A 12,269-nucleotide genomic window follows, 5' to 3' on the forward strand; every position below is an offset into this window, starting at 1 on the left:
GAGTTAATTGTTTGGTGGTATGGAGAGAAAAAAATCCATACAGTGAAGGCAAGAGCAGGATTTTCAAAATTATTTTTGAAATACTTTTAAAAGAAACAGCATCATGGATAACTGAGATGAGTAGGGAATTAAAAAGGTGAAGAGGAGCAGCAAAATTAGAATGTACCTATAAATATGCAAATGATCAGCAAGGTACTGGGTTAGACATTTGATACTTCCTAGGAAATGGAAAAATGTACTGAAGAAGAGTAAAAGAGTTAGGGAAACAGGTGCATAAGATCTGAATTCCTGCTTTCAAGGTACTTACTATTTAGTATGAGAAGTCAAACTTGGAAATAATGTAGCTATTTCATGAAATTCCTGGAAAAAAACCTTTTATTACTCATGGCAAAAGAAGTAGCCAGAAGTTCATGTTTATATCAGTTCCCTATGCCTCCCATGTCCCACTGGAGTGATGGATGTCTGTACGCACAGTGAGTTGCATTACAGGAAAAGAATACTTTTTGGGAATTCACTACTTTTATAGTAAGTGGAAGCAAACATGCCTGCTCCTTGGGAAAGACACCGTTTCAGCTCTGATGATTGATCACCACAAACAACTCTGAAAAATCACTCAGATAAAGAGAAGTCAGGCCCGGCGGGTCTGGCTCAATGGTTGAGCATCAACCCATCAGGACACAAGCCCGGTTTGTGGGCCCAATCCCCAGTAGGGGGCGTGCAGGAGGCAGCCAATCAGTGATTCTCATCACTGATGTTTCTATCTATCCCTCTCTCCGAAATCAATAAAAATACATTTTAAAAAAACGGGGGTGGGGATGGAGGGAGAGCAGGAAAAAAAAAAAAAAAAAAGCAGTATCTTGCATTGTTGGCATACCCATCAAGTATTTGCAGAGACACTCCTGGCCCATCGCAGACTGACCCTCCCAACAGTTTGCTGGGTTCATGGGATGGAGATTGGAGGAGGATGGGTAAATTATCATGCAAGACTTGAAGAAAGACTTTGAGGAGGTGATGTTTAAGCTGTGTTTTCTGAGGAGTAAATGTTCAAGCAGGCCTGGGGAAAGAAAGGGTATTTCAGTCTGAGATCCAGCCAAAGCACAGGTGTGGAAACTTGATAGGGAGTTGGAATGCCCAGAAGACTTCCTAGAGTCTCATTACAGCTGCAGCTGGTGAGGCTAGTGTGGAAGATGGGGGTTGAAGAGCTGTGGTCCACTGAGAGATCAAGCTAGAAAGATAATGAATCCTTTTGTTTGCCTTGCTAAAGAGCCTGAACGTCATGCATGCAATGAGGGACCACTGAAGCTTCTTAAGCAGAGAATACTGTGACTGATTTGGTGTATGTTTTAGAACAATCACCCTACGTTACCAGGTAATGTCTTGAACATAGTCTTCTACATTTTCAGAACCCCTGAAAAAATGACAGTAAAGATACTTTTTAGAAATATATTTTTGTTGATGTCAGAGAGGAAGGAAACATCAATGATGAGAGGGAAACATCGGTCAGCTGCCTCCTGCAGGAGGGATCGAGCCCACAACCTGAGCATGTGCCCTTAACTGGAATCAAACCCGGGATCCTTCAGTCTGCAGGCTGATGCTCTATCCACTGAGCCAAACTGGCAAGGGCAGTATAGATGTTTTTAGAGTCATAAAACCACAAGGACAGAGGGAAAGATAACAGAAAAATTCTTTTTTAAAAATATTTTTTTATTGATTTTTTACAGAGAGTTAGAAACATCGATGAGAGAGAAACATCAATCAGCTGCCTCCTGCACGCCCCCTACTGAGGATGTGCCTGCAACCAAGGTACATGCCCTTGACCGGAATTGAACCTGGGACCCTTGAGTCTACAGGCCGACGCTCTATCCACTGAGCCAAACCGGTCAGGGCAACAGAAAAATTCTTGAATCAAAAGCAAAGGGCCCAATTAATTTGGAAAAGCTAAATTCTAAACCAGCAGTGACCAAAGCCAATAAGCAACCCTATTTACATCACAGGACCCCTAAAAAAACCCTCAGAAACTGGCCTCTGGAAGGAAGGTTGAAGGAGGGTAACTACAAGGACATATCCTTATAGCACTACCCATCACCCTCGCAGCCTAATTCTGGCCATTTTGTTGTTCAAGAGAGGGTAAAACAGGGGGCTTTGTACTGGAGGTCAGTAAGCACCATAGAAGAATTTACTGAACATTTTTATACTGAATTCTGAGAGTCTCCCCCCCTCCAGGCCTTTTCTCTCATTTGATCTTCAAACTTGTCTCATGGGAGCTTCCAATCAGCTTTTAAATGTCCCAAGCCGCTCACCTCCAAGTCCTCGCAGACAGTCCAACACCCAGCAGGACCACCGCAAGCTCTCCAACGCGATTGGCTCCGAAGTTTCCGGAAGGGGCGGGGCGACGCCGTCTGCTCGCGTCGCTCGCGCTGACGTCAACGCAGCGACTCCGGAGTTTTCCCCGAGGGCAGGACCCTATTAGGTCTCCGCGGGCGGCGCCGTGGGCTGTCTTTAAGGCTTTGGGGTGACTGCTTTTTCGCTATGGGGGGCTAGGTGTCTTGAGCGGGCTGCCAGGAGAAGGCTCGGACGGGCTCGGACCTTCCGCCCAGCCCCCAAGGCCTTCGGAGTGGCGGTGGTGTCGGCGGGGGCTTGTGTGCCGGAGGCAGGTACCACGACCTCAGGGGCTGGCTGTGCACAGGTCGGCTCCGCCTCGGGGCGAGCCCGGCCTCCGATTGGAGTCGGTGGTGTCTGGTGGGCTGGTGTCGTGCCCTGTGATCTCCCCTGGGTCACCCAGCCTTGGACCCTCGGCCCCTTCCCTGAAATAAGCCTGCCCCGCCTACCTGCTATCTTGGTTTCAAAGAGCAAATGAAAAGGGGTTTTGGAAGCTGTAAAGTGCATCGTTACTAAACGCAGTTAGCAGTGTAAGTTAAGAAGCCGGTGGGTACGGGGAAAATAAAGTTTCTGGACTACTCACCTGTTTTTAAAATAGCCAGTAAGCAAGAGAATGTGTTGACATTCCTGCTATGACTAAATAGCAGCTTCTGCAGTTGTAAAATAACAAGTATCTTAAACTTAATGATCCCGTAACGTATGAAATCTGCTTACCAGATTTTGCTCTCCCCCTCCCCCACCCGCCTTGCAAGATTCAAGAAGTGTTTGGGCATCCAATAAATATAGTATTCTTTGTTGGGGAGAATGCATTTGGTTTAGTTAACGAAAATGAAAACCTTAAGCAAGAATAGATTTTGCCTTAATTCTCTGTAGCAACCACTGGGAAACTCAAAGGTAGGAAAACATCCTAATTGTGTATCTGCATGTGGTGAGGGTTGCAATATGTCATAAAAGTGGCATTAAAAAAAGAATTTAGTTCATTTTATAATCTTACTCCTTACTTTGAGGTCAGGTAATTTTGGAGTATTACATATTGAGTAGATTGTCCTCAAGCGAAAAATTAACTGCTGTGTGTACTTTAAAATGCATTTTTTTGTACATAGACTATAAATTTTTGTAAAAATGCTTTAGTATAGTACATTCTGTAGTGTAGGCAGTTTGTTATTTATATTCTGCAGAACATAGCAGAAGAAATCGTTCCTCATAATTTTAGTGCATGCTATGGAAAGTCTTCCTTATATTTACACAGTGTATGTATAAGGAAAGCTTAAAATTTTTATCTTGTGCATCACAAATAGTATTTGTAGAAATGCTTAATAAAAAGAAATACTGTAAGTACTAAAGTTATCTTATATTTTTAAACTTTATATTTAGAAATCATAGCGTTTCTTAGCCTTATGGGTCGGTTATAGGTTATAGGTTCATTTTGCTCTCTGTAGGAATGTTTTATCAATGTTATCTAATATTAACTAAATGACATGGATGAAAATGTATTTTGAATCAGTAGGGAAATCAGTTCAAATAAGTGTGGACAAATTTTTAAAGCTTGAATGATTAAAATCATGTTTGCTTTGAAATCTGAAATGTAGAGTTCAAAAAAATCACCTTTATCTTCAAGAAAATACTAGCAATTTTGAGTTTTTTTTAAAAAATGGTGATCCCTAATAGTTCTTTGATTAAATAGTTTCAAATCTTTTTATTTAATCTGCATTGAGAAGCCCTCAGAACATTGAATTGATACAATGTTTTATTGAGTTGTAAAATCATATTTAAAGTCTAAATTTAAATGAATTTATTGGCAATTTAAATGTCAAATAGAATATGAAGAGCTTACTTCTTCACAATTATAAAGTGACTTAATGTGACCTGAGTAAATTATTATACTAAATAATTAGCACAGTTTATGTATAGTGGACAAAAACTGAGTAGATTGTGGATTTTTTCTAACAAAGTTTGATTTTGCTTCCTCTTAAGTTCAGTTCCTAAACACAGACTTTATTTGCATTAGTCTTTTCAAAGTCACTGTACAGGTTTTAGCACTTTAACATAATAAATTTTTAATAATACTGAAGAAAAAATTAAACATGTGGTGCTTTAAATTTGGTCTTATTGGTTAATTTAATATATATACATATATATACACTGAGTGGCCAGATTATTATGATCTCTGAACACATAATAATCTGGCCACTCAGTGTATATCCTATATAATAATCCTATATAATAAAAGGCTAATATGCAAATTGTCCCCTCAACCAGGAGTTCGACCAGCAGGCAGGCCAGCCAACTGCCCATGTCCCCTCCCCCTGGCCAGGCTGTCTGGACCCCACCCATGCACAAATTCATGCACCGGGCTTATAATATATATAATACACACACATACACACACACACACACACACACTGAATGGCCAGATTATTATGTGTTCAGAGATCATAAAAGAGAAAGATGCAAATTGACTATACCTTCATGATGCCCTCCAGCCAATCAGGAGTGAGTATGCAAATTAACCCAACAAAGATGGCAGGTTAATTTGCATACACAGGTGCATAGCAGCCGGGGACAGGGCGGGATGCTTGCATCGTCACCATGGTGATGACGCAGGCGTTCCGGACCACCCCAGCAGCTTGGGAAGTTGGAAAGGTGGCTCCGGGCATAGCAAAGGCAGAAAGGCGGCTCTGGCCAGAGTGAAGGTGGTGCTGGCAGCCATGGGAAGGAAGGCCCATTCTTGCATGAATCTTCGTGCATCAGGCCTCTAATATATATATATATATACACACACACACACATACATATATACGTTTACATTGTAGTCAGTTAAGAGATAATTCTGCATTTCTACCTGTTTCATCCTCATCAGTGTATACCACTCACCTCCCAAATTTTCTTTCAGCTCTGACCCAGCATTAAGATGATTGCATCAGATTAGTTTTCAATATCATTATTCTCAGCGAAGTTACCAAAAACAATTCATAACTTTAGAGATTCATTAATTGTATGTTTTTGATATAGTTATTTTTTGTGAGGAGTTATTTATAGAAATTTCTCTCTCTCCTTCTCCCTCTACCAGGCTCCCTAAAACTCCCTGTCCCTATAACACTTCTGCTACTAGTAACGTTTAGATAAACTTCAGTGAAATGACTCTTCAGGAATTGGTGCATCAGGCTGCCTCCATTTACTCCAATAAAATAGCTGTATGTTTTGATGAATGTAATGACCAGCCTCCAGTTTATTACACCTACAAGAATCTGGTCAGTGCTGCTTCAGAATTAGCAAATTTTCTGCTATTACACTGCGACTTTCAAGGAATTCGGGAAATTGGTCTCTACTGCCATCCTGGGATAAACGTACCCTCTTGGATTTTAGGGTAATATGTTTTAGAACTAAAAATTTGATATCACTCTAACCTAATTCATAATTCTTTAATACACAGAATATATTACAGATTATTGTTCTGTTTACCATTGGATTTTTCTGTATTGCTTGCTCAATTCTAGAGAGGCTAAAGGAGTTCAATATTTCCCCTAGAATTATTTTTAATTAATTCACCTGAGCTATTTAGAAGTGACTAGAAGTTTTCACTAATAACAGAACATTTAAATGTCTCAAAAATATAAGACCTTCATTTGTCTGCCTAAGGAAAAATCATAAATTCTGTTGTTTGATAAAAGAAAACAAGTATTTTAAAAATAATGTGAATATATTTTTTCCTCTAAGACAAGCTTTAGGTATTCAAGTATTCAGTAAGTGAATGAATACATAATTGAGAGTTTTGGATAATACTCTATAAAAATTGATATATGAATTGAAGAAGATACTAATTCAAACAAATATTTTTAAATGTTCAATTATTTAAGTTCTAGAATATTATTTTCATATAGTGATGATTTCTTTTTAGGGTTCTGCAATACATAAAAGCTGTAAAGAATTAGAGATGTTGATATTCATCCCATAGTATATGTGTTAGTAGATTAATTATATAAATGCAAAACAAAAAAAGTTTTACATTTTTTTATTCAATCATTAACATAAATTTATTGAGAATGTAGTATGTGCAAAGATCTAGTGTCCCCAAAGTGTACTCCAAAGTGCTTTTAGGTAATACAACTTATATTTGATTTTATTTTTGTAAGTATTGCCACTTACAAATCTATTTTAAAGTTTTTTTCCCCCTTTTAATTTATACTGGTTTTGGTGAAATATGTCTTTTTAGTATGCAGATTAATAGACTCTGCATAATAATAAGTTGCATGTAGATATTTACCTTGTTTTATGTTACTTTACATAGATTAAGAAATAAGAGTCTGCTTCCTGTTTTCATAGTAGTCTGTTTACTGTAATACATCAGCTTTAAAAAAAAATCTTAGATTTATCTGAATTAGATAATGAGAATTTAATATGAGAATTTCTGATAAAGTCAATAGTAAAGTATATAGAGAAATAGAAATGCTTAAAGATTATTTTCAACATATTGTATGCTGAATGTATACTTTGTTTCTTTAGAATTATCCAAGTCCCTGCTGCTTATGCTCCCATTGATCCAGATTCACCACCAGCATTATCAACTCATTTTATGAAAAAATGTAATCTAAAGTACATTCTTGTTGAAAAACAGCAAATTAATGTAAGTGTATATTGTTAAATGTTTTTTTTTGTGTTACATTTATCTTTCAGTTGATAAAGGCCTTTCCTTTATCCTCTCTTGATTTCTAAATTTGCTAACTCTGTAGGATGTCTCAGCGTTGTTGACATTTTGAGTTGGGTAATTGTTTTTCTGTGAGGAGTGTCCTGTACATTATAGGATGTTTAGCAACATCCCCGGTCTCCAGCCACCAGATGACAGTAGAACCTCCCAGTTCTGACAATCAAAATTGTCTCCTGATATTGCCAAATGTCTGCTGGCAGTGCCCTCTACCCCCCACACTCTGTTGAAAAACACTGCTCTATGGCATGTACATATCTTCTGGCTTTATAATCATGTATTTGAATTTCCTTTCTCTTACCAAAGAGAAAATTTTATAATACTTGAAGCTTTTATTTTTCTACTAGAGGCCTGAAGCACGAAATTCATGCAAGAGTAGACCTTCCTTCCCCCAGCTGCCAGCACCAGCTTCCCTCCAGCACCCAGGCTTCCCTTGCAGAGGGAGGCCCCGCCCACCCACCACAGCCCACCGGTCAGTGGCCTGGGCCTCCCTCTGCGGTTGCGATTCATGGGGCGATGGCTGGGCCCCTGACCAATCGCATCACATCTGCCTTGGCTGGCCTGGCGCCAGTGGGTGTCATAGCATGGTTCTGGATGGTCATTCTGTTGTTCAGCTGTTTGGTCAATTTGCATATTATGCTTTTATTATTCCATATAATAAAAGCCCAGCAAACGAACGGTGGAACGACTGGTTGGCCAGTTGCTATCATGCACACTGACCACCAGGGGGCAGACACTCAATGCAGGAGCTGCCCCCTCGTGGTCAGTGCACTCCCACAGTGGGATGATGTTAAAAATCTTAGAAGGAACAAGACAGCTCCCCTCAGATTTATCTGGTCCAAAATGTCAGTGTTGAGATCAAGAAACCTGCACTAGAGTCAGGTTGTCTGGGAGGGCATTGGTATGTGAAAGAAGCCCAATACTTGATTCTTGCCCTCCAAATGCTTATAATTTAGTTGGAGAGAAAAGGTTAATACTCCTAAACCTATAAATCTACATAGTGTGATAGTGTTGTAATTAAAGTAAATATAACCTAGTAGAGATAGGAAAATTTTAATGGCAGAAGATGGTTTGTGTGTGTGTGTGTTTAAATATATTTTTATTGATTCCAGAGAGCGGAAGGGAGAAGGAGAGAGAGAAACATCAATGATGAGAGAGAATCATTGATTGGCTGCCTTCTGCATGCCCCCTGCTGGGGATCAAGCCCTGACCTCCTGGGTCAGCACTCAACCAACAGGCCACACTGGCCAGGCCAGAAGATGGTTTTGAGCTAAGTCTTTAGAAAATGTAGGTGCTTAATTGAATATTACAGGCCACATCCCACCTTACCTCTAATATACACACACCGAACAAACAGAAAACACTACAGGCTTCTGGGTTTTGACCTTTTTCCTCTCATTTATATTGATTTCTTTAATGTGAAACAAGTTATATTTCATTAAGGTGCTGTCACTTTTGGCATAGCCAAACTGAATATAGCATCTTTTTATTTGAATTTAGCTCTGTATTAATCTGTTTTTATCTACCAAGTACTTGACCCAGAATCTCAGTCTTCTTGGGCTCACTCTATATCCAGAAGGTTACCAAGCCCTGTTGATTCTTTGCTCAAAGACCCTTTCTGTCCACTTTGATTGCAACATATTAGTTAAGGTACCATATAGCATATATAAATTGTTGCAATAGTTTCATTAAATGGCTCTCACTTATCAGACAGAGTCTTGACAGAGTAACGTCTAGTCTGTGCTATTGCCACCTTCATTTGGATCACATCGCTTACAGGTTAAGGTTTAAACTCAGTGTTGAGTTTAAAAGTTATGCAAAATTATTAAGGATTAGCATCTCATCTCCTGTTAACAACACTACTCACCTTCTTCCTCTTCTCCAGTTCTGCAGCTTGTTGAAATGCTTAATGCTCTCCACAACACCAGTTTTCTTGGGTCTTATACTCTGTATTGGCTATTTGCCTGAAGTACCCATCTTCTTTATTTGGAGAATAGCTGCTTATAAACAAACTAGAGGCCTGGTACATGAAATTCATGCACTGGGGGGGGGGAGGTCCCTCAGCCCAGCCTGCACCCTCTCCAATCTGGGACCCCTCGGGGGATGTCTGACTGCCAGTTTAGGCCCGATCCCACTAAACTGGCAGTCGGACATCCCTCTCACAATCCGGGACTGCTGGCTCCTAATCGCTTGCCTGCCTGCCTGCCTGATCGCCTCTAACCGCCTCTGTTTGCCAGCCTGATCAGCTCCTAACCGCTCCCCTGCCAGCCTGATTGACGCCTAACTGCTCCCCTGCCGGCCCGGTCGCCCCCAACTGCCCTCCCCTGCAGGCCATCTTGTGACGACATGGGGGCGGGCATCTTATGGCGGCTATCTTGTGATGACGTGGGGGCGGCAATCTTGTGATGACGCAAGGGCGAGACGCCACCTAGGCTTTTATTAGTATAGAATACTACATATGAAGAAGCAATCTCTGACCTTCTAGTCCAGTGATGGGCAACCTTTTGAGCTTGGTGTGTCAAACTTCGCCAAAAAACTGAGCATAACTCAGGTAGTGTGTCACTTTGAGGAAAAAACTAACTCCAAGACTCTAGTCGCAAATGTTTCATCCTCAGGAGCAGCAAATGTTTCATCCTTGGCATGCGGCCGCGTGTCATCAGAAATGGCTACGCGTGTCAGTGCTGACACGCGTGTCATAGGTTCGCCATCACTGTTCTAGTCAGTTATGCTTAGCCTCCTCGGTTCCTATATTTGATTATCACACTTACCACATCGTACTGTAGTTGTGTGTTTTTTGTTTTGTTTTTTTTTGGTGTTAATCCTCACCTGAGGATATTTTTTCCATTGATTTTTTTTTAGACAGAGTGGAAGGGGGAGAGATGGAGAGAGAGAAACATTGATGTGAGAGAGACACATCGATTGGTTGTCTCCTGCGTGTGCCCCAACCAGGCAGGGATCAAGCCTGCAATCAAGGTACATGCCCTTGACTGGAATCAAACCTGGGACCCTTCAGTCCCAGAGCCAGTGCTGCAACCACTGAGCCAAACCAGTTAGGGCATGCAATTGTGTGTTTTTATATGTCTGTTTATTTTAAAGGTGAGTTTGAAAGTAAGGACAGCACTTTACTCTTGGAAGTTTTTAATTAATTAATTTTTATCCCTGGATATATAGCAAGTTCTCAAAAAAAACCCCACAAAAACACATATACAACAATTACAAAGCCATAATGAGGCCAGCTGGTGTGGCTCAGTAGTTGAGCCTCAACCTATGAACCAGGAAGTCACAGTTCGATTCCAGGTCAGGGCTCATGCCTGGCTTTCAGGCTTGATCCCCGGTAGGAGTGTGCAGGAGGCAGCCCATCAGTGATTCTCTCTCATCATTGATGTTTCTCCTCTCCCTTCCTCTCTAAAACCAATAAAAAATATTTATACTAATAAAAGGGTAATATACTAATTGGGGTGGACGTCTTCCGGATGTCCATCCGGACATTGATCTGGACAAAGCCACAGCTGCTGCGAGGGCCTAGGGCTGGCACCGCGTGAGAGAGGCGGGTGGGTCTAGCGCCACAGGGGGTAGGTGGCCAGTCCGGTGCTGCCGGTCCAGCGCCGCGGCCCCTTTTGCAGAGGCGGCAAGCAGTGCCCGCGCCCCCTTCCACAGAGGCGGCAAGGGACAGGCCACTGTGCAGCCTGGTCCCAGTGCTGCCCCTTCCACAGACGCAGTAGCGCGGGCCCGGTCCAGGCGCCATGCCTCCGCAGAGGCTGGACAGGGTGCAACCTGCTGTGCCTCAACCTCCCTGAGCCCCTCCCCCAGCTGGCCTGGCCCCAGGTTTCCCCCCCCATCAGTGGGCGGGGGGCGGGGCCAGTGCTAAGAAGCGAGGGCCGAGGGCTGGCAGCTGCGGTGGCCAGCAGTGGCAGCAGCAGCAGGTAATGGGGGCAGCACCTTCCCCTGTTCAGCTCAGTTGCCTCCCGCAGAAGAGGACATCCCCTGAGGGCTCCTGGACTGTGAGAGGGGTCAGGCCAGGCTGAGGGACCCTCCCCTGTGCATGAATTTTCATGCACCAGGCTTCTAGTGTTAAAAATAAATAAATAAAATGATGTAATGAATGAGTAAATGAATACTTTATATTACTTCTATGCAAAAAAGAATGTCTTTTTAACATATTGGAAATTTTCTCCATTTAACAGAAATTCAAATCTTCCTATGAAATGTTATTGAACTATGATACACTTACAGTGGAACATAATGACTTAGTACTCTTCAGACTTCATTGGAAAAATGTTGAGGTGAGCTTGATGCTAAATGATAGAAAAGAGAAATACGAAAAAGAAAAAGTGGTAAACAGCACCAGTTCTGAGAAAAGCAATGAAGAAAAGCCAGAAGAGCATATGGATGTGAGGCTAAAGCATTGTCTAGCCTATGTTCTCCATACATCAGGCACCACGGGGATACCTAAGATTGTCAGAGTCCCTCATGCATGTATAGTGCCGAACATCCAACATTTTCGGTAAGTTCTGTGCTTGGAGTCCTTTTTCAGAACTTGCAACCCCCACATTATTCAAGGGTCAACTATACAAGTTTTATGTGAGACAGGACACTTCCTGAGGAATGAAGACCCAAAGAGATGGCAAAACCTGCTTGCTTTTAGTATATTAGGTTGAACCAAGAGTCAGTTGTGGAAAAGTGACTAAACTATGTGGGGAGGCTAAGGGAAGGTAATTATTATTTTTTAAATGATAGACACTTTAAAAAAATTTATTGATTTCAGAGAGGAAGGGAGAGGGAAAGAGAGAAACATCAGTGATGAGAGAGAATCATTGATTGGCTGCCTCCTGCATGTCCCCCACTGGGTATCAAGCCCAAAACCTAGGCATGTGCCCTTGACCAGAATCTAACCTGGGACCCTTCAGTCCGCAAGCTGACGCTCTATCCACTGAGCCAAACCAGCTAGGGCAAGAATTATTTTAACAAGGTCTGTTTGTATAGAATTCTCTGAGTCTCATCTAGTTCTTAATGATAAGAATGTTACTTTCCTTCTATAGGGAGGATATCTTTCATTTGGGAATTTCAGCTCCTGTTTTTATGGGGGCGGGGAGGAAGATCAGAGTGTTTGTATATACTGTTTTTCAAGTGCCTTTAACTCAAACCAGTCAATATGCCAGAGCAGCATATTTTGGGGTGGCGTGTTCTG

The 12,269-nt window shown here is 41.7% G+C and overlaps 1 protein-coding gene across 1 annotated transcript in view; it reads left to right on the forward strand.

Moving 5' to 3' along the window:
- The first annotated feature begins 3,227 nt into the window (after positions 1-3,227).
- Positions 3,228-12,269, forward strand: part of AASDH (aminoadipate-semialdehyde dehydrogenase) — a 28,073-nt gene continuing 19,031 nt past the window's right edge. The window contains exons 1-4 of the mRNA XM_054728914.1: positions 3,228-3,273; positions 5,450-5,746; positions 6,883-7,003; positions 11,266-11,585. Coding sequence (XP_054584889.1) covers positions 5,517-5,746; positions 6,883-7,003; positions 11,266-11,585 — 671 coding nt within the window. The 5' untranslated portion in view covers positions 3,228-3,273; positions 5,450-5,516. The remainder of the gene's footprint in view (positions 3,274-5,449; positions 5,747-6,882; positions 7,004-11,265; positions 11,586-12,269) is intronic.

Source organism: Eptesicus fuscus, chromosome 2 (assembly GCF_027574615.1).
Source record: "Eptesicus fuscus isolate TK198812 chromosome 2, DD_ASM_mEF_20220401, whole genome shotgun sequence".
NCBI lineage: Eukaryota > Metazoa > Chordata > Mammalia > Chiroptera > Vespertilionidae > Eptesicus > Eptesicus fuscus.